The 23631-nt window shown below is 42.8% G+C and overlaps 1 protein-coding gene across 3 annotated transcripts in view; it reads left to right on the top strand.

Moving 5' to 3' along the window:
• Positions 1-23631, top strand: part of LOC137521753 (carcinoembryonic antigen-related cell adhesion molecule 8-like) — a 140857-nt gene that overhangs the window by 107128 nt on the left and 10098 nt on the right. For all 3 annotated transcript variants that reach the window (XM_068241432.1, XM_068241433.1, XM_068241434.1), the window contains one exon: positions 12505-12530. In XM_068241432.1, coding sequence (XP_068097533.1) covers positions 12505-12530 — 26 coding nt within the window. The remainder of the gene's footprint in view (positions 1-12504; positions 12531-23631) is intronic.

Consider the following 23631-nt stretch of genomic DNA (forward strand, 5'->3'; position numbering starts at 1 on the left):
GTATCAAACTGTTGCCTAGAGCAACCAATCAGAATCTATGTTCCCTTTAGCAGGTGCATCTGATTGGCTGTTCTGAGAAATTGCCGCTATCTTGATAAATCTGCCACACTATTTGCCACTTTGTTTGAGCAGCTATGGCAATAGTCCTTATCATACATCAGATTCTGTTTAATGGCTGCTTCTTGTACTGTGATTGTGCAGAGTGGTTATATTAGAGGCATGTGCCAATTGTTTGTGGGAACCCGATAAGCACACATAAATTGAGCTATAACACACCCCCCGCTTTTCATAAAGTATACTGTCAATGCTTTCTTCAATACAATTACTCATTCTTTGGCTGGAAGGTCGGCTTGGCATGCTCAGGCATGAGATCCATTAGTTATTTCAAAGATCAGCAGCAATGGCTGAGTTAACTAAAGTTTATTTATCAGGCTGTATACAAAGGATTTCCTTCTGCTCAGTCCAGCAGCACTTTCTTCTAGACAGGTCAGGAAGACGGTGACACCAGGAAATATTCATCTCGCTGATATACAGACAGATTGCAGTCACACCACATGCTTCTGGTTGGCCAGGCTTAGCTTGCATGAAAGAGAATGTGTCATATTTAAAGGGAATCTAAACCGATTAAAATTAATTAAAATAAACACATGATGTACCTTTTAGTAAATATTACTTACTTACCTCGCTGTCAGTTCCTCTCAGAAGCTCACCATTTTCTTCTTACAATGATTCCTTCTAGTTCTGACAAGGTTTTTTCAGAACTTAAATATATCTGTTGTCGTCAGTTATATATCAGTTGCTGACAGTTACAACTGAAAGAACAACTGATAAACAAGGTAATGTCCATGTTTCATTAATGGCGCAAGTGGGCAATATTACAGTTTAACAGTGTGCTGACCAGGAAGCTGTTATGGGGTACTGGCCATTTTCAAAATGGAGGACAGAGAATTCCATTGATCACAGTGGACAGGACACGGGAGAGGAGAAAGAGATTGATGAGTTGACTACACAAGAGGTAAGTATGACGTGTGTATGTCTATTTTGATTTCTAATTTTCAGTTCAGGTTTGCTTTAAAGGACATCCGAGGTGAAAATAAACTGATGAGAAAAACAATTGTATCTATCTTCCTTCTCCTAAAAATTACCTTTTTTTTTGGCCATCCCACAGTTTTATTTTATATTTAAATCTAGTTTTTAAGTTTTTACTGTTTCATTGTCTCTGCTCAGTGACACCTTCATTGAAGTATGCCAGATCTCAAATTTATAAATTATTGGCCCTTTTATCCCTTTTATGCTTTCAGAAGCCATTTACCTACTGGAAAGTGTTTTATGGCTGTAATTTCTTATCAATGAGGGTTGTGCTATAGTCTGACCCAGTCCGACCCGGTCCTGGCCCAGACAGAAACTGTCACTTGCATACCTGATGTTTAACTCTTTCAGGCAGAGAAAGAAAAAAAAGAAACACAGCCTAGTTAGCTGTGTGCTACGGGAAAAAAGGGCGCAGGCAGCTAGTGGACAAAAAGGGCGCAGCCATTCACTCCCATAATAAATAGCGTTTAATGGGCGCCGAGCAGGAAAAGAGGGCGCCGGAGATAAATAACGTTTTAAAAACGGCGCCAGGAGCTTTTTAATGTTTTATAACTGTGCTTGTGATAATTTACGTTTAGAAAATGCACCCGTGACGAATAACGTTTATAAAAATATTGAACATATTTATCCTATTTAACTAAAATGTTATTTAAAATGTTATCCCTTACTGTTTGTAAAACATTATTATTCACAAAATAAAGCGATCAGTACGTAACGTAAATTGCAATATATTTTTTTACAGTCACTATTTGTAAAACATTATTATCCACATAATAAAGCGAACACTAAGGGGGGTGGTTAAGGTTAGGCACCACCAGGGGGGTCTTAGGTTTAGGCACCACCAGGTGAGTCTTAGGTTTAGGCACCACCAGGGGGTCTAGGGGTTAGGCACCACCAGGGGGTCTAGGGGTTAGGGATAGGTACAGGGAGGGTTCTGTGTGAGAGTAGGGTTAGGTATAGTTTTAGTAACATTTTAGTAATACTTACTAATCACTTATTACGAACGTAGTTATATTTATATCATCGTTACAAACAATATTTTCAGATTTTATTATAAGAAGAAACCATAAATAAAGGTTAATCACAATAATATACAATTATAACGATTAAACATATATTATAGTTTTTTTAATAAACGTTATTTTAAGTTTCACGTTTGAAACAGAGAAGATTAACGTTTTCACTATCGCTGATTTCATACACATTATTTAATGATTGATACGTTTGTAAAACATTATTTGTACACTAAATACAAAACAATATTATCGTTTACACCCCGTGCCCTTTTTTCCCGACGCCCTTTTTGTACGTACGCTGGCACTGTACATACACATCTCTATCTCATCATGTCACATGTCACCTCGGTTGTCCTTTAAACTTTTATTCGTCTTCCTTTATACAGAGGCAAGTGTGTAAATAAATTCTGGGAGCCCCTTCACTTCAAAATTTTGACACCCTACCCTGGGGCATCCCTACCTCCATTCCCCCTATATTCTATATACATTCAACCCCAATATAACAAGTGTTGCTATCATGATTGCATGAAGTTGGGGCCTCTGTGGCCCTGGCCCCTCCACCAATTGCAGGCACTGGTCCCTCCTATAGTTACGCCTTTAGTTACACCTCTGTATGGAAGCCTCACTGCTAAGGATCATGATTCATGGGTTCACTTCTGAAGCTCCCAGTAGATTCAAAAGGTGACCATGCCTAGTGGGACATGAAAGCACATTTTTTTAAGCTACTGTTCTCCTACTGTGGCTGAAGTTGGGGGGTTGCCGTGATTTTTTGGGTTAAACCCTGGCTTAAACATTTGACAATGTATTCTATTTACAGTCGGGTGTATCGCTAAAAAACAAAACCTGAATTTTCTGGCACAAAAGGTCAGCTTTTAAACATTTATTGATGCTACTTTATTATAACTTCTGCAGACTGTGCTGACAGCATAGTTTTTGTTTTTATGCTTTAGGTAGGCTTTAATGGTAACAGGCATGGCATTACAACAATGTAATTACTGCAAGTCTTAATCCATGCTTTAAATAACAGGACTTTTCTGCATTGTATCACAGAGTGAGTGTTCCATATAACTCTACTGCTGTTTCTTAATCACCCATGATGCTCATTGGAGTGTAACTATAATGACATTTGATCAGTAAAAAAGAGGAACAAAGTAAAGCTCAGTCATATGATACGAGGAGAACTGTTGTCGCCTACTTAGTCATATGTCTTTCTTTCTATTAAATATTTGAATTACTGTAGTTAAATTTGAGCCCCAAGGATAGGTGGATCATGATGAGCAGGACTATAGTTGTCATGAATAAGCTCATGTGTTGGTGTTACTGACAAGGAAATGGGTAGTGATGGTCATGTCTTGAAGAAGAGCGTTGAGTTGTCTTTAAAGGGAGTCTGAAGCGAAGTAAAAAAAAACACCCCAGATACTTACCTAAGGAGAGGGAAGGCTCTGGGTCCTATAGAGCCTTATTGTTCCTTTCCTGATCCCCTTGTTACAGCGCTGGCTCCCCCAATTTAGCCGTCTGTAACCGATGGGTTGGAGACTGCTCTCTGTCGCTGCGGGGGGCTTTGGAAGTCTTCAGGAGCCCTAGTGTTCCAGAATATGGGCCGCTCCGTACTGTACAGGTGCGAGCACGCTTTCTCACCCATGCGCAGTACAGAGCCGCTTGTCTTTGGGAGCACCCGAGGTCCCAAAGACCTCAGAAGCCCCCCACTGGAACGAGGGGACCAGGAGAGGAATGGGAAGGCTCTATAGGATCCAGCGCCTGGGTATCTGTTTTTTTTTTTTTTTACTTCGCTTTAGACTCCTTTTAAAGAGAACCCGAGGTGGGGACATACATTTTTTTAAAAAAAATGTTACCTGATCTCTGCTGCTCACCGCAGCTCCTGTGGCCCACATTACCTTACTTTCATTTTTGTAACCCCTGGGGTCACAACACTGGAAGGAGAGCGAGCTTGTAGGGAGCGGCAGGGGGAGTGGCCAGTGAGATACAGCTGCCCAATAGCAGCTGGGGAAAGTCTGCAAGAACGCCCCTAGTGAGTGTTTTGAGCAGGGAATACCTCACCTCCTTTTCCTTTAATTAGCAACAATCATTGTCGCCAATTTCGGAGGTTTATAGCACGGCGGTGGGGGGCACAGAAGCATGTCATGAGGCAGGGAACATGCCTTTGTGTCCCCGCCACAACGCCGCAGGTACACTTTAAAGGGAATCCAAAGACCTTCCAAGAAAGGGGAAAAAATACAAAGACACCAAGAGCCCTTTATGATGTAGTACAGGGATGTCCAACTCCAGTCCTCAAGGGCCAACAGCCTAACACTTTTTTGGCCCAGCTCAAATTAATTGATGGGGCTGAATTAGGAAGGATGTGGTACATCAACTAGAACACAATTTCTCTGTCCATCCTAAACACTAGCATGGCTATGGCCCTTGAAGACAGGAAACATACTGGTGTAGTATGTCAGGAAAATTTCTTATGTGAAGGAAAGTATATGAATGGTACTCACAAACAAGGGTTGCTAGACCACAGTGTAATCGCCACTAAGGAAAACCCGTCCTCACTCGAGTTCTTTGGTCTTTAAATGGGTCGCGCACCAAAAAGAACGCTGCAGTTCAAAGAACTGAAACAAGCTGCCCTCCAAGAAGATGGGGAGCTATGTGACTATGATTGGGAGAGGAAGCACCCTAGATTAAAAGGGTGGTAGCTGCATATAACAACAATTAAAACAATTAAAAAAGTAGCTTACCTCTAAAAAAAAGACAAAATCTAGATGAAATAAGGGACATTTATTTGTAAATTCAGACACTTGTAAGATAACGCGTTTTGTGGATCTTGTCCACTTCTCCAGATCAATAAAAGGGTCTATTTAAATGAGCATAGAGTACCTGTAGGACTAGAAGCGTGTGATCAGTTTATTCAGGCGATAGATATGTAAGTCTCTGATTTGCTAATCATGATCATGTGCAGTTCTTTACAATTCTATCAGCTGATCAAACAAATCACATGCTTCTCCAGGAGTTCCCCTTAACATGACCATCACTAGAAATGGGGTGTATGTACCAACCAATCAACAATCATTTCATCATCAAATGTTGGGCCAGACCCAATCCATGTTTTCTCCTAGGAGATCATTTTGCATCTTCTGTTTAAAATAACTTTTCAGCACTGCAATTGAAAAAGTATCATAAAAATGTGTATTTTCTTGCTTGCTGGTGGCTTAAAGAGAACTTGAGGCGGTTCCTTGGGGGACAGATGGGAGACATAGGCATGTTCTCTGCCTCATGACATGACTCTGTGTACCCCACCGCTGCTCTCTGCCCCCCACCGCCACGCTACAGCCCCCGAAATTAACGACAATATTTATCCCTATCTCGTAGGGTAAATAGAGGAGAGGGATTCTCTGATCAAAACACCCACTAGGGGCATTCCTTCAGGCTTTCCAGAGCTGCCATTGGGCAGCTCTCTGTCCATGGCCACGCCCCCTGCTGCTCCCCCACCTCCCTGCATTCTGCTGTGAATCATCATGAACCCAGAGGTCACAAAAGTGAAAGTGGGCCAATGCGGTCCACAGGAGCAACAGGAAGCGGCGTTTTTGGCGGCTACCTGATCAGCCCAGCCCCCCAGATCAGGTAGTATAATTTTTTTAAATTTTATGAGCCCATCTGGGGCTTTCTTTAAAGTACCTCCTATTGCGCTCCTGTTGCCGGGAGCGTTTTGTGCCTGCGCAGTACTAGTGCACAGGCACAGAAAGCTTCCAGCAAGAGGAGCGTGATAGGGGAGCATGCAAGGCCGGACTACGCCGACTGGCTGGATTACCAGGCCCCAGCAGAGGATACAGACAGCAAGGGACTGATGAGCCTGAAAAGTGCTAGAGGAAGCCCCAGGTATGTATTTTTTTTCTACATCACAGGTACACTTTAAAAGGACTTTATTGGTAAGGTGTGAAAATTTCACCTAGGAGTAAAATTGGAGAAAAGCGAATTGGATCACGCCCAGAATGCATTGACTTGAGTTCAAAAATAAAATTTGGCTTATTTATAAGTTGTGGCCTTTTTTGGCAGGAAAAATACCCTTACTATCTCTTTTATTCGATTACTTTATTTACTTTTATAAATCTTGAATATCTTCCACATCTAGAACTTTGACCCATTTGATAGTGTTCTGACATCAATCACCTGGTTACAGTCACTATTCTTGTCAATTTCTGGAACTGGACAATGGAAATGTAATTTTCCTTGAGAAAAACAGCAAACATTCTTTCAGCATAGTTACTTAGTTTTTAAGTACCAAGCAATTCCAGTTTTGTTTTTTGTTTTTTTAAACAGAAACTAATAGATTGGAGTCTGCTGCCAATCCTTGGGTTATAAGAGATGTTAAAATTATGTAACAATGTCTGCATTGTGCAACGTGTTACCCATACAGCAGGTGTTTAGGGTCGTTTACCACTAGCTGCAATCTGCTTCAAAAAGCACGATAGCATTTGCGATAGTGCTTTCCAATGGAAAAGGTCCCTAATTGGCAATCTATATTCTAAACAGAAAACTGTTGCAACTGTTGCAAAGAAGTATGGCTTAAGTTTACCGTCAACTTTAGAAACAGGATGCTGTCACTCAAAGGAGAAAACACAATATAGCACTGTAGCAGAGAGGTGGGAACATGAATTAATAATAAGGCTTCAATTAGCCTGGCATTCACGCCTCACAGAATTCTCTGTGATTTCCCTGGGGAATTACAGACATGAAACCACAACATGAGGAACAAAACTCATTGTGCTGGAAGCACCAAAACTGATATATGACTGCATCTATGTGAAAACAGTTGGTGGTGAGGGTTGGAGACATGACATAAACGGCATGTGGGTGCCAAGGTGAAGATCGTGACGTAGTGCACCATGTCACAAGCTTGTTTGTGGTTCCCAGTTAATGTCATTATTATTCATTTACCGTATATACGGTAGCTCCAGTACCTTCTATTGTCCTTTGCCACAGGATGCAAGGTTTGACAATACAATATAAACTAGACAACAGTTAACCGATTCAGGATCGCCAATAATGAAAACTACACCACGATCGTTGGCCAATAGGTCAGACGCATTGCTTGTGTGTGTTGGAACAATGAACTTCACTTAAAGTAGTATAAAACCCAGCATTTCTTATTTGCCCTAAAAGATTATTTACAGCATATAATATACTACCACAATTTTTTTTGCAGAACAGCATTCAAAGGGTTAAAACACAGGACTTACTTTTTCAATAGCAAGCTCCCTGCAGGGAGATTTGCATCCAAACTGGTGATAACATTATCTTGTGTTTACTTAATTGTAGCAGAGAGGAATGTAAACATTCCCTGACTGTGCAGAAACTTCTTCTAATGTGTTCAGAACTGGTAAACTGTGCACTTTAACGCCGGCCGCCGTGATGACGCTAGGCGGCCGGCGTGGTGACGACTGACGTCACCTTTCAGGACGAAGGAGCCCGACACTTGGGCCCAGTATCGCCGGGAGCCGCCGGGGAGCCATTTCTGACCAGGGCCTCGGAGAAGAGCCAGGTGGACGCCGAGGGACCTCCCAACCTACGGTGGGCTGGAGAAAGCCCCAGGTAAGTTCAGACTTTGATTTTAGTTACTGCTCGGAATCCCTTTAAAGAGGAACTCCAGTGAAAATAATGTAATAAAAAAGTATGTCATTTTTACAATAATTATGTATAAATGATTTAGTCAGTTTTTACCTATTGTAAAAGCTTTCCTCTCCCTGATTTACATTCTGACATTTATCACTTAGTGACATTTTTACTGCTGGAAGGTAATGTTAGTGGAAGGAGATACTGCTTGCTTTTTTTTTTGGCAGTTGGAAACAGCTGTAAACAGCTATTTTCCACAATGCAACGAGATTCACAGACAGGAAACTGCCAGGACCATGGTCCTCACAGTTTCCTGTGAGAGGGATTTCACCACAATATCAGCCATACAGAGCCCCCTGATCATCCGTTTGTGAAAAGGTAAAGACTTCTCATGGGAAAGGGGGTTGCAGCTACTGATTGAGATGAAGTTCAATTCTTTGTTATGGTTTCTCTTTAATACCGCTGTAATGGTTCCAAGAAGTCTGTGTGCGGATTCCTCTCTTGACCATTCTATATCTTAGCTGTACTACACATACAATTCAATTATCTCAAGTTTATTTTTGGTTCAAGTTTGCTTTAAACGACATACAACATTAGGTGAATGTCGTTCAGCATCTAGCCTTAAAACATGACAAACAATGAGTATTACTCTTTTTTAAAGACGAACCAGTTTCCATATTTCTTGTCTCTCTCTGACAGATGTAGTTGCAGCAATAGCAGTGGCAGGAAAAGCAGAATAATGAATCTGGGGTTGAGATTGAGTCTAATCCATACAGAACTCCGGCCAAGCAGCCGAGGGACTGGTTGTTACTCTTTGTGCTGTGTCTGGATACAGACGTGTGCTGAAGGACAAGTTAAGCAGCAGGAACAGGGCTGTTCTTGTGATAGAATAGGCAATGCTGCCATCTCAGTGTCCCAAGACTGTCTCAGGCTCGTATTGACCCTGTGCCATGTTTAGAGTTGCTAAGCAACAAGGAGGCTGTTCATTTTGCTTGAGAATGACTTGCAGCACGTGAGTCCTTGAATTGAATCCAACTCAGGGCTCTGCAGAGTTTGTATTTTTCCTGTGTGTTCTCCTGGGCTTCCTCCTAAACAGACTGGAAGATTAATTGGCTTCTCATAGAAATTGGCTTCAGGGATCCCATTCACTATTCAGCTTTTACTAGACCAGGCAAACAGTTATTGTATCCCTGACCCTGATATGTGTTGGATACCCACCTTGCATCACTAGATATTCTGCAGAGATGTGATTGAATTTCGGTTGAAATGCCACCACCCCTAGATTTGTGCCAATCACTACAGGGCAAAGCTATGCAGCTGTGGATAGCATACAGCTCACCACCACCAATACAGGTTTCCTTTAAAGTGATACTTAAATGAAAATAAACCGATGAGATAAATTCCTTCATTGGCTCCTCCTCAACCCCTGCCCCCCTCTCAGTTGCGGTCCCCCAGGGCTCTGTTCTAGGCCCCCTTCTTTTCTCCATATACACTTCCTCAATTGGCAAGCTTATCTCCTCTCTGGGCTTCAATTACCACCTTTATGCAGATGACACTCAGATTTACCTCCATACCCCCGATCTCTCATCCACCACCATAAACAAGGTCTCCTCGTGTCTCTCAGTAATTTCCTCCTGGATGTCAGCTAGGTTCCTAAAGCTTAACCTAGACAAAACTGAGCTCCTGATCTTTCCACCCCATGCTGCTGCACCCATCCCAGATTTCCACCTCACAATCGACAACACAACCATTGTCCCTACCTCCCAGGCCCGCTGTCTGGGTGTCACCTTGGACTCTGACCTCTCCTTCATCCCACACATCCAAAACATCACCAGAGCCTGCAATTTTCACCTCCGTAATATCTCCAAGATCCGCCCCTTCTTAACCCCGGACACGACCAAACTGCTCATCCATGCCCTCATCATCTCCCGCCTTGATTACTGTAATTCCCTCCTTTCTGGCCTCCCCATGAAACGCACTGCCCCCCTTCAATCAGTGATGAACGCGGCTGCAAGACTCATCCATTCCTCACACCGCTCTGCATCCACATCTCCCCTTTGTGAATCCCTGCACTGGCTCCCTATCCGTTTCAGGATACGTTTCAAGATTCTATGCCTGGCGTATAAATCTGTGCACAAAACCTGCCCTACCTACATCTCGGAGCTTGTTCACAAGTATACACCAGGTCGCCCCCTCGGTTCCTCCAACGACCTTCGCCTCACCACCCCACGCATTTCACACTCCCATGCCTGCCTGCAGGATTTCTCAAGAGCTGCCCCCACCCTCTGGAATGCCCTTCCACCACCCATCAGACTTGCTCCCTCTTTCAACACATTCAAGCAAGCCCTCAAAACCCACCTCTTTATGATGGCCTACCCACCTCCTACCACACAGTAACTCTCTCTAAGGAATATTTAACAGCCCCCCCTAGTGTTTCCACCCCTCCCTTTAGATTGTAAGCCTCTGGCAGGGCCCTCCACTCCCTAGTGTAATCTACAGGATCATGTGCTCCTGTCCTATGACAGCCTGTACTTGTACTACTGGGCCTACCTAACCAGCCCATATTGCATGATCATGTATTTTGTACAATTTGTATGTATAACTTTGTTCTATGTGTATAACCCTATGTATGTCATCCTTGTATCATTGTATATATTTATTGTCCAGCGCTGCGTAATATGTTGGCGCTTTATAAATACAATAAATAATAATAATAATAAATAATTGACTTTTAGACTCTCCGATAAGGACTTTTAGATATCCCACAATTTTATGTTATGTTTGAAAATTTTTAAAAAGTAAATGTATTGTTTTTTCACAGCTCAATGAAACAGTTTGTCCTGTGTCTCAGAGTGCTAAAATATATAAACTATTGACCTTTTATCTATCCCCTGCTCTCACAAGCTAATTTCTCTGCCAGGAAAGCTGTAATTCCTTATCAGTGAAGGAGGCTATAGTCCGATTTGGGTCCAGACTGGAGAAAAACTGTCAGTTGCTTAGCTCAATATTAACTCTTTCAGGCAGAGAAAAAAGAAAAGTAACAGCATATTTATTTGTGTGCTTGGCACTGTGCATACACATGTCTATGTCATCATGTCACATGTCACTTAAGATTCCCTTTTTGTATCAGGACTTTTGGGGGATTACCTGCATATGGTATGGTCAGGTCGCATACTACTAGGCTCATATTGGGCACAGATTGGGGAAGTTTTATGTAATGTTTTTGACAGACATGAATGGTTTCTCCCAACGCTGGTCTCCTGGGGATAGCCCATGATATTATCACTGGTACTTGGCTGATTGCCCTCTGAAATATATTATGTTTCTATGCTCGGAAAACCTTCATCCTATGTTGGATTCAGCTCCAACCACTGGAGGTTGGGGACTGGATTAAAGTAGTTAATGGCTCACTCCACCTATACAAGGTTACCTAATTTAATTACCCCAAAATGTTAGATAGGCTATAAGGTCCATGGCTTGCATGTTTAAGCTGAAACCTTGCCCTTGATAATGTAGAATACTTTGTTAGTGTCAGGACTTTGTCTAGCATGTGGGAACAATTACCAAGTTGCAGGATGGACCATGGCTAACTCATGGTGGGGATTTACTGGTCCAGTATGGGCATTATTATACATATATGGAACCCATTAGGCTGAATTCACAGTGGTCAGTTGTATAACACACACATTATAATGAGTGTGAGCTGCAATGGAGACCGATCATAGACTTTAATACAAAGCCTGCATGCAGCGAGTTAGAATAACACAGTTTGTTACTGTGAAGGCCCATAGATTTGTATGTGCAGTTAGTTGACATGCAGAACTGTTCTGCCACACCACTGATGCATTGCGAACTAGCCCTTAGGGTTTTCCTCTAACAAAGACTATATTTTTCGGTTTCCTTTTGGCTAGGAGTATATTTAGCAATTCTGGTTAATTAACTGTTATGTTTAGTTTCTCAGTAAAGAGCCAGCCTGTTCTACATCTGTTTTCTTCTGTCCTCCTTCCAAGGCACAAAACTCTCATTACAGTAAACTGCAAGCAAAAGCTATACCTGAACTCCCTTCAAGAAGACAATTCCACATATACCACTACAACAGAGTAACCAAGCAGCTCGGGGTGGCCCAAACCACTAGGAATATATAGGGGGATAAAAGAGCATGAAAAGCCCTCCTACTAAGCAATGCTTGGTGAAATCTGCCTTCTTAAAACAGAAGAAAAGTTGCAATAATTCAGTAGAAGTGAACATTTGTGGTTACCCACAATGCACCACTACTGAATATGCAAATGATCTCTTTTCGCCCCTGTAAGCCAGGCTAGCATCCAGAACTGCTGGTGTATACAAAGCCTATAGCTTTAAATAACTAATTATGTGAAAATTGCGCAAACATGTATGCAAAATTACAAAGTAGTACAATAACAAACGCAATGAATTACGATTTTTCCTGAAATTTTGCATGGTAATTGCATGGTAATGTACATTTCGATGCAAAATTACATCTCTGCTAAATTTGCGCTCATCACTAGTAAAGCTAGGTCATTAAACCAGTTGGAGAAAAATTTGGTTCAGACTTCCTTTCAGGCATAATATGCTTGCGAGCGGCTCTTAGGCAAAATTATGGCAGAGAGAGCACAGTTCTCTTCGTAAAAACAAATTACGTAACTCGAAAAAGGAAATTTACATGTGTAATTACATGTATCATGTATAATTCTGCTTTATGACCAAACCTGTTCAGATTCTTATGTGAGGAAAGTATGCATACTAACAGCTACTTTTGTTTCTTGTTTAGGTACGGCCAACGCGTCAACGCCAGCTGTAAGTAAACCTAATAATATTTAGATTTATATAAACAGAAATATTTTCATGATAATGGTTTTTGTATGGTTGAAATGTGTTCACAAGGAACAGAGTGACCACATGATGCAATTTGTAAATTGGAGACATGGATTCTGCTTTAGGGTAAAAAAAGGAAAATATTTGAGGAAGTTCTGAAGTGAGCAACGTTATGCAAGTCAGACAAGGCAATTCTAACCTTTACTTCCTGTTTTCAATGTTCTTCTCAGTGGTGTTCAGTAAATGTATAAAGCACAAGCAGCTCATTATTAGAGTCCAACCAGACGCGTTCTCAGTCCATTGTGAGAAAGTATTTGTAATAGTTAGCGGAGATGCAGCTGCAGCGGTGAGCGGCATGGCGGCTGTCTCCGCGTCTCAGCCGGCGGCCTTTGCCGCGCAGTTACATGGTGGAGTTTTGCCTGGTCCTTCAGTTGCACATAGACTGAGGGCTACGCGCGCGCCAGGCGACAGGACCTTTATGCGAATAGAAGGGGAGTCAGCTGATCGGCCGGACAGCTGCTCCAGCAGTGCTCATGATTGGCTGAGTGACTGGGGTGGCGCTGTGGTGCACTCTAAGTATATATAGGACCTGCCTGTCTGTGGCTCCTCGTGTGCTGTTGCAAATGCTGGAGGTTGAGGACAGGACCAGACGTGTTCTCAGTCCATTGTGAGAAAGTATTTGTAATAGTTAGCGCAGATGCCGCCGCAGCGGTGAGCGGCATGGCGGCTGTCTCCGCGTCTCAGCCGGCGGCCTTCGCCGTGCAGTTACATGGTGGAGTTTTGCCTGGTCCTTCAGTTGCACATAGACTGAGGGCTACGCGCGCGCCAGGCGACAGGACCTTTATGCGAATAGAAGGGGAGTCAGCTGATCGGCCGGTCAGCTGCTTCAGCAGTGCTCCTGATTGGCTGAGTGACTGGGGCGGCGCTGTGGGGCGCTCTAAGTATATATAGGACCTGCCTGTCAGTTTCTCCTCGTCTGCTGTTGCAAATGCTACGTGTTAGCACTCAGACCTTAGTCAGATCCCAAAGTGTGCTAGAACCAGCAGGAGCTGGGGATCCACACTTAGTCAGATTCTGTTGATAGCTAAAGTAATAATTGAATTGTATTATTTGTTATGACCTTCTGCTAGCCTTGAGTACTCTTCTGCTTTCTGATTATGTGCTTCTGCCTATCTGATCCTGTTGCCAACTCAGCATGAACACTACTCTGATTTAAGCCTTCTGTCTCTGTACCGTATCTGTCCGTTTGTTGCAGAATCTTCTTTCTGACTCTCCTGCCCTCACCAGTGAGCTAAGTCCCTGGTGAGGGATTCTCTGTGCAGTCTTAATCACCTGCTCCTCAGGTGACCAGTAGCTGCAGTACAGTCTTAATCACCTGCTCCTCAGGTGACCAGTAGCTGCAGTACAGTCTTGATCTCCTGCCCCTCAGGTGATCACCTGCTGCAGTACAGTCTGAATCACCCGCTCCACGCGTGATCAGTATACGTTGTCTTACTGTGCACCACCCGCTCCTTGGGTGGACTGATTACTAGTTCATCTGCATCTCCAGCTTGCTGGAATACTGATCCCTGTGTTCTATAGAGATATCTCCCTCTATTATCTCCTCTGGGAAGTTGGTATCTCTATCTGTATTACTGTTGCACCAAACACCTATCTTTACATCTGGTTGTCCTGTGTCTCGCTATACTAGCATTATTGGTGATTCTGCAGATCACCACATAATCAGGTATAGTATCTGTATTATTGGTGATACTGCAGATCACCAGTAATCAGAAAATCTGTTCTTGCTGACACCATTTGTTACAGTATTGAAGAATTCTAGTAAAGAATAGGAACACACGGGGACATCAAGAGCCCAATATAGAGTTAGGTTGTAGTGGAATATCAATTGAGGGAGAAGGGTGCTCACAAACTGAGGTGTAGTAATTAATGTAATCTGCTAACTATGATTACGTGCAATTTTGCATACATTTTCGCAATTATGGTCATACGTAATTGCGATTTGGACTTTCAATTGGTTTTGTGTAATCCATTCGTAATTTTGCATAATTTTCATGTACATATCATATAATTTTAGGTTTGTTAACCATTCGAGGACCGATCCACGCCAATTGGCGTGATCCAGCCGGCGCGAGTCCCCCGGTCTCCGCTGTCTGCTCTCCGCTCTGGGCTCACTTTACTTCCTGTCGGGGGAAATTTAAACAGTAGAGGGTGCTCTACTGTTTAAACTTCCTGTCGGGACAGGAAGTAAGTGAAGCCAGCCGGAGCCCAGCGGGGACACGCGCCGGCGGAACAGGTAATGTATTTGTGCAAGCGTCGGACATTCCAAAGCCGCTATCAATGCACTCCCGACCCGCTGGTGATCGAGCGAAATCTTCCGCACGGACAGATCGATGGGAACGATCAATTTCAGTCGGAAATCGATTCTTCGGTCACATGATCAACTTCATGTCGTCATGTGCAATCCTCCCCATAGTGAAGACCAGAGCTGTGCGGGGAGGTTGCGCCGATCGCTGGATCCAGACTGGGTAGTGTATAAACGGGGGATCGGGGGGTGCCGGACACTTATACTAGCCAACCTAGTGCTAGCTAAACGTTTTACACAAAATCGTAATCGTAATGCAAAATTTCAGAAAATTCAGAAGGGAAAATCGTAATTAATTTCGTATGCAAAAAAGTAGTAATTCAAAATTTTGCGTAATTTTTCATGTAATTTTCACGAAATTTCGCAGAATTTTGTGTCGATTTTAGAGGTTAATAGCAATGCCCCCATACATGCTATTGCTACCAGCATATGTTAAGCAGCATATGTTAAGCAGAATAGTGGGTATAAGTCACAAAAATAATTTTTTTAAAAGACCTTGTCGTTTTTGAGAAGCTCAATTGTAAAAGTGCAAAGAAAAATGTTTTTTAAACTGTCATTTTTCTAAGTTTAAAAATAATTTTTTACTTGCATTTTTAAAATCGAGTTCCTCAAAAACTATAAGGTCTTTATTTTTGCTAAATCCTTTTTTTGACTTGCACCCACGATTCTCCTTAACATATGTAGCAATTTTGGCGTCAATAGCATGTGTGTGCGCTTTGCTATTCACTGCTAAAGTCGGCAAGAAATTACGCAAAATTTCACAACATTTCGCAAAATTTTATGTGAAATGATGAATGACTACACAAAATCAATTGAATTTGCAAATCGTAATTACATATAAGCGTAATTGCGAAAATGCATGCGAAATTTAGCGAAATCGTTTTGATCACGTTAATTAACTTTGGGGACACAAACTGGCAAAACTGGTTAATCGATAGTGAGAAAAGAGCCAGTCTGAGGGCTGGTGTACACCTAGAGTGCTTCTGACCAATTTTTAACCACTTCAGCATACAGCGTCGAAAATTGTATGCAACCGAGCAACGTTCACCTCCCATTCATTTGCCAATAACTTTATCACTACTTATCACAATTAATTGATCTTTATCTTGTTTTTTCCGCCACCAATTAGGCTTTCTTTGGGTGGTACATTTTAATAAGAATTATTTTTTTCTAAATTCGTTTTAATGGGAATATTAAGAAAAAAATTGAAAAAATTCATTATTTCTCAGTTTTCAGCCATTATAGCTTTAAAACACTACATGATACCATGATTAAAACCCATGTATTTTATTTGCCCATTTGTCCCGGTTATTATACCATTTAAATGATGTCCCTGTCACAATGTACGGCGCCAATATTTTATTTGGAAATAAAGGTGCATTTTTTCAATTTGCGCCCATCACTATTTACAAGCTTATAATTTAACCACTTCCCGACCGCCTAACGCACAGAGGCGGCCGGGAAGTGGAGCCCTTAAGGACCGGCTCACCCACAGAGGCGGCGGTCCATTTAAGGGCATGGGCGGAGCGATCGCGTCATCCGTGACGCGATCCTCCGCCGGCGCCTGTCACCGCTCGCTGCAACATCCCGCCGGCTATACGGAAGCGCCGGCGGGATGTTAACCCCGCGATCGCCGCATACAAAGTGTATAATACACTTTGTAATGTTTACAAAGTGTATTATACAGGCTGCCTCCTGCCCTGGTGGTCCCAGTGTCCGAGGGACCACCAGGACAGGCTGCAGCCACCCTAGTCTGCACCCAAGCACACTGATTTCTCCCCCCCCCTGCCCCAGATCGCCCACAGCACCCATCAGACCCGCCCCTGCCCACCCCCCAGACCCCTGTTTGCACCCAATCACCCCCCTAATCACCCATCAATCACTCCCTGTCACTATCTGTCAACGTTTTTTTTTTTATCCCCCCCCCCTGCTCCCTGCCCCCTCCTGATCACCCCCCACCCCTCAGATTCTCCCCAGACCCCCCCCCCCCCAGACCACCCCCCCCCCCCCTGTTTACTGTATGCATCTATCCCCCTGATCACCTGTCAATCACCTGTCAATCACCTGTCAATCACCCGTCAATCACCCATCAATCACCCCCTGTCACTGCCACCCATCAATCAGCCCCTAACCTGCCCCTTGCGGGCAATCTGATCACCCCCCACACCAATAGATCGCCCACAGATCCGACATCAGATCACCTCCCAAATCCATTGTTTACATCTATTCTCTCCTCTAAACACCCACTAATTACCCATCAATCACCCCCTATCACCACCTGTCACTTTTACCTATCAGATCAGACCCTAATCTGCCCCTTGTGGGCACCCAATCACCCGCCCACACGCTCAGATTGCCCTCTGACCCCCCCTTATCAATTCACCAGTGCATTAATTACATCTGTTCTTCCCTGTAATAACCCACTGATCACCTGTCAATCACCTGCCAATCACCTATCACCCATCAATCACCCCCTGTCACCCCCTGTCACTGCCACCCATCAATCAGCCCCTAACCTGCCCCTTGCGGGCAATCTGATCACCCACCCACACCATTAGATCGCCCGCAAACCCGCCGTCAGATTACCTCCCAAATGTATCGTTTACATCTGTTATCTTCTCTAAACACCCACTAATTACCCATCAATCACCCATCAATCACCCCCTATCACCACCTGTCACTGTTACCTATCAGATCAGACCCTAATCTGCCCCTTGCGGGCACCCAATCACCCGCCCACACGCTCAGATTGCCCTCAGACCCCCCCCTTCCTTATCAATTCGCCAGTGCATTAATTACATCTGTCCTTCCCTGTAATAACCCACTGATCACCTGTCAATCACCTGCCAATCACCTATCACCCATCAATCACCCCCTGTCACTGCCACCCAACAATCAGCCCCTAACCTGCCCCTTGCGGGCAATCTGATCACCCACCCACACCAATAGATCGCCCGCAGATCCGACATCAGATCACCACCCAAGCGCAGCGTTTACATCTATTCTCTCCTCTAAACACCCACTAATTACCCATCAATCACCCCGTCACTGCTACCTATCAGATTAGACCCCTATCTGCCCCTAGGGCACTCAATCACCCGCCCACACCCTCAGAATGCCCTCAGACCCCAGCCCTGATCACCTCGCCAGTGCATTGCTTGCATCTATTCCCCCCTCTAATCACACCTTGAGACACCCATCAATCACCTCCTGTCACCCCCTAGCACACCTACCCATCAGATCAGGCCCCAATTTGCCCCGTGTGGGCTCCTGATCACTCGGCCAAACCCTCAGACCCCCTTCCGATCACCTCCCCAGTGCATTGATTGCATCTATTTTCCCCTCTAACCACCCCCTGAGACACCCATCAATCACCTCCTGTCACCCCCCTAGCACTCCTATCCATCAGATCAGGCCCAATACAACCTGTCATCTAAAAGGCCACCCTGCTTATGACCGGTTCCACAAAATTCGCCCCCTCATAGACCACCTGTCATCAAAATTTGCAGATGCTTATACCCCTGAACAGTCATTTTGAGACATTTGGTTTCCAGACTACTCACGGTTTTGGGCCTGTAAAATGCCAGGGCGGTATAGGAACCCCACAAGTGACCCCATTTTAGAAAAAAAAGACACCCCAAGGTATTCTGTTAGGTGTATGACGAGTTCATAGAAGATTTTATTTTTTGTCAAAAGTTAGCGGAAATTAATTTTTATTGTTTTTTTTTCACAAAGTGTCATTTTTCACTAACTTGTGACAAAAAATAAAATCTTCTATGAACTCGCCATACACCTAACGGAATACCTTGGGGTGTCTTCTTTCTAAAATGGGGTCACTTGTGGGGTTCCTATACTGCCCTGGCATTTTAGGGGCCCTAAACCGCGAGGAGTAGTCTAGAAAACAAATGCTTCAAAATGACCTGTGAATAGGACGTTGGGCCCCTTAGCGCACCTAGGCTGCAAAAAAGTGCCACACATGTGGTACCGCTGTACTCAGGAGAAGTAGTATAATGTGTTTTGGGGTGTATTTTTACACATACCCATGCTGGGTGGGAGAAATTTCTATGTAAATGGACAATTGTGTGTAAAAAAATCAAACAATTGTCATTTACAGAGATATTTCTCCCACTTAGCATGGGTATGTGTAAAAATACACCCCAAAACGCATTATACTACTTCTCCTGAGTACAGCGGTACCACATGTGTGGCACTTTTTTACACCCTAAGTACGCTAAGGGGCCCAAAGTCCAATGAGTACCTTTAGGATTTCACAGGTCATTTTGCGACATTTGGTTTCAAGACTACTCCTCACGGTTTAGGGCCCCTAAAATGCCAGGGCAGTATAGGAACCCCACAAATGACCCCATTCTAGAAAGAAGACACCCAAAGGTATTCCGTACGGAGTATGGTGAGTTCATAGAAGATTTTATTTTTTGTCACAAGTTAGCGGAAAATGACACTTTGTGAAAAAAAACTATTAAAATCAATTTCCGCTAACTTGTGACAAAAAAATAAAAACTTCTATGAACTCACCATACTCCTAACGGAATACCTTGGCGTGTCTTCTTTCTAAAATGGGGTCATTAGTGGGGTTCCTATACTGCCCTGGCATTTTAGGGGCCCTAAACCGTGAGGAGTAGTCTTGAAACAAAAATGACCTGTGAAATCCTAAAGGTACTCATTGGACTTTGGGCCCCTTAGTGCAGTTAGGGTGCAAAAAAGTGCCACACATGTGGTATCGCCGTACTCGGGAGAAGTAGTACAATGTGTTTTGGGGTGTATTTTTACACATACCCATGCTGGGTGGGAGAAATACCTCTGTAAATGACAATCTTTTGATTTTTTTTACACACAATTGTCCATTTACAGAGGTATTTCTCCCACCCAGCATGGGTATGTGTAAAAATACACCCCAAAACACATTGTACTACTTCTCCCGAGTATGGCGATACCACATGTGTGGCACTTTTTTGCACCCTAACTGCGCTAAAGGGCCCAAAGTCCAATGAGTACCTTTAGGATTTCACAGGTCATTTTGAGAAATTTCGTTTCAAGACTACTCCTCACGGTTTAGGGCCCCTAAAATGCCAGGGCAGTATAGGAACCCCACAAATGACCCCATTTTAGAAAGAAGACACCCCAAGGTATTCCGTTAGGAGTATGGTGAGTTCATAGAAGATTTTATTTTTTGTCAAAAGTTAGCGGAAATTGATTTTAATTGTGTTTTTTCACAAAGTGTCATTTTCCGCTAACTTGTGACAAAAAATAAAATCTTCTATGAACTCGCCATACTACTAACGGAATACCTTGGGGTGTCTTCTTTCTAAAATGGGGTCATTTGTGGGGTTCCTATACTGCCCTGGCATTTTAGGGGCCCTAAACCGTGAGGAGTAGTCTTGAAACGAAATTTCTCAAAATGACCTGTGAAATCCTAAAGGTACTCATTGGACTTTGGGCCCTTTAGCGCAGTTAGTGTGCAAAAAAGTGCCACACATGTGGTATCGCCGTACTCAGGAGAAGTAGTATAATGTGTTTTGTGGTGTATTTTTACACATACCCATGCTGAGTGGGAGAAATATCTCTGTAAATGGACAATTGTGTGTAAAAAAAATTAACAAATTGTCATTTACAGAGATATTTCTCCCACCCAGCATGGGTATGTGTAAAAATACACCCCACAACACATTATACTACTTCTCCTGAGTACGGCAATACCACATGTGTGGCACTTTTTTGCAGCCTAACTGCGCTAAGGGGTCCAAAGTCCAATGAGCACCTTTAGGCTTTACAGGGGTGCTTACAATTTAGCACCCCCCAAAATGTCAGGACAGTAAACACACCCCACAAATGATCCCATTTTGGAAAGTAGACCCTTCAAGGTATTCAGAGAGGGGCATGGTGAGTCCGTGGCAGATTTCATTTTTTTTTGTCGCAAGTTAGAAGAAATGGAAACTTTTTTTTTTTTTTTTTTTCTCACAAAGTGTCATTTTCCACTTACTTGTGACAAAAAATAATATCTTCTATGAACTCACTATGCCTCTCAGTGAATACTTTGGGATGTCTTCTTTCCAAAATGGGGTCATTTGGGGGGTATTTATACTATCCTGGAATTCTAGCCCCTCATGAAACATGACAGGGGGTCAGAAAAGTCAGAGATGCTTGAAAATGGGAAAATTCACTTTTTGCACCATAGTTTGTAAACGCTATAACTTTTACCCAAACCAATAAATATACACTGAATGGGGTTTTTTTTTATCAAAAACATGTTTGTCCACATTTTTCGCGCTGCATGTATACAGAAATTTTACTTTATTTGAAAAATGTCAGCACAGAAAGTTAAAAAAAATCATTTTTTTGCCAAAATTCATGTCTTTTTTGATGAATATAATAAAAAGTAAAAATCGCAGGAGCAATCAAATAGCACCAAAAGAAAGCTTTATTAGTGACAAGAAAAGGAGCCAAAATTCATTTAGGTGGTAGGTTGTATGAGCGAGCAATAAACCGTGAAAGCTGCAGTGGTCTGAATGGAAAAAAAGTGGCCGGTCCTTAAGGGGTAGAAAGCCCTAGGTCCTCAAGTGGTTAAAAAGTATAGTAATACACTCGCTTAACTTGCATATTAAAAAAGTTCAGACCCTTAGGTAACTATTTATGTTGTTTTCTTTTATTAAAACTTTTATGTGGGGTTTTTCAGTGGGGATGTAAACAGGGGATTTTAAATGAAATGTATGTATATTTAGAAAAAAAAATGTAGATGTAATTTTACAGTGAGTTTTTGATCTTCTGTATTGCAAGCGAGAGCTCTCGCTTGCAGGAACAGAACGGGTGACGTGGGACATAGAAAAATCACGGCTTTCTAGAGAAAGCTGTCGGTATTTCTTAGCAGGACATTGATCAATGAACGGGATCTGTATTCCCATTCATTGATCTGAGGGGCAGCAAAAGGCAGCGAGAGCACACCCGGGAGCGCGCGTGGCCCCGCAGCAGCTGTGCAGTCTATCTGGACGGATATATCCGTCCAGATAGACTGAAGTGGTTATAGCACTAGAGCTTTCAAAAGCACTTGGCTGATGTTTCTCTATGGGATGGATCACACCAGAGCAATGTGATTTTTAGAAAGTCGCAAATGCGGGTCCTGCAGCATTTCTGAGGCAATTCAGCCTCAATGTTAAGTATAGGGAAGTGGAAAATCGTTCTGAAAAGCGCTAGAACAAAGCGATTTTCCAAGCATTTTTGTAATAAAACCAGTGCACTCTCAGCTATATAAAAACAAACAAATGCAACACAAAAATACTCCACATATCACTAGGTATAAATAGTAAATTGCTAGGCACATGCCCAGAATCGCTTAGAAAAATCACTTCTAAAAGTGCTGAGCGATTACGCCAGTTCTTTTAGGTGTGCACCGGCCTTCAGATAAGATTTATTACAGTAGAAACATTTCTGAATGGATTGGGGTGTTTGCAATGCAGGGTGAGGTTCCAGGCTGCATAATGAACATAGAGCAGTGGGTAAATGCAATTTGATTTTGTGACTGACAATCCCTCTTTAAGGTAAATAGTAGGAATTAGTCAACAAAATAATTTTACACAAAGACCAAATAATATTTGAGAAAAACCATTTTAAAAATGCAAAGGAAAAATCATTTTTAAACTCTGAAAATGACAGTTTAAAAACCATTTTTCATTTTCATTTTTAAAATTGTGTTTCTCAAAAACTACAATGTCGGCACAAAATTATGCAAAAATTTCGCGTAAATGCATACATGTGAAATTAAGAATTTGTCAGAAATTTCACATTACGATTTTGCATCGTAATTGTGAATTACCATGCAAAATTACGATTATTAAAAATTCGTGTGCATCACTACTGAGGTTGCCAGGCAATATGTTTCCTGGTGCTGATGCTGTGATCTAATAGCCAACCAATCGAATCCTGCTGAGGTAGAATTCGACTGGTCCATTTTCAAGCTGCATACATTTTCCTACAAATGTTGCAAATTCCTCTATCAACTTGGAATTATTTGCACCTACCACTAACCCACCCCATCGTTTTTAAACAGTTTTTAATATATTTTACTCTACTCAGGTGCCTCTGTTTTAACAATATCACTCATTTGTGAGGTTGTTCCTTAGATTCCTGCCTGGAGCTGTAGTGGTAGATGGTATCTCTTTGAGAATTGATCAGTGCGTGTAGTGCATCTGTTGTATGCAAAAACACCAAAGGTGTTAGGATTAAGAAATGATGCTGCTTGCAGAGAACAGGTCTCACCTGCTTTTGTTGGCTGGATGAACCATTACAGTTTGCCAGCGTAAACACTTTATGCTAGTAACCCATATTGGTGCATCAAGCCAATGAAACCAGGTGAGATCTGTCCTCCATTGCCTGTAGTCTGGCTTTAAATGGTAACTCGATGGTGGATTCAGATTCACGTTCCTCAGCATAATGCAAAAGTCTGGCCAGAGGCAACATTATTTCCCCTTTTAGCTTCTTGTGCCACTTTACTGGACAAAGAATCATCACCAGTTCCATCAGGCTGTAATGATCTCCAGCTCATAGATATTCATGTTTAATTTTAGATTCACCAGCAGGGCCGGCGATACCTTAGAGGCAAAGTTGGCAATCGCCCCAGGGCCCCAGAGCCTGTAGGGGCCCCCAAGGTGTGTCCCCCCATCTTAACTGTTGCTCGCTGGGGCAGTGCAGAGTCTTTGGCAGAGTAGA

This window comes from Hyperolius riggenbachi, chromosome 6, assembly GCF_040937935.1.
Source record: "Hyperolius riggenbachi isolate aHypRig1 chromosome 6, aHypRig1.pri, whole genome shotgun sequence".
NCBI lineage: Eukaryota > Metazoa > Chordata > Amphibia > Anura > Hyperoliidae > Hyperolius > Hyperolius riggenbachi.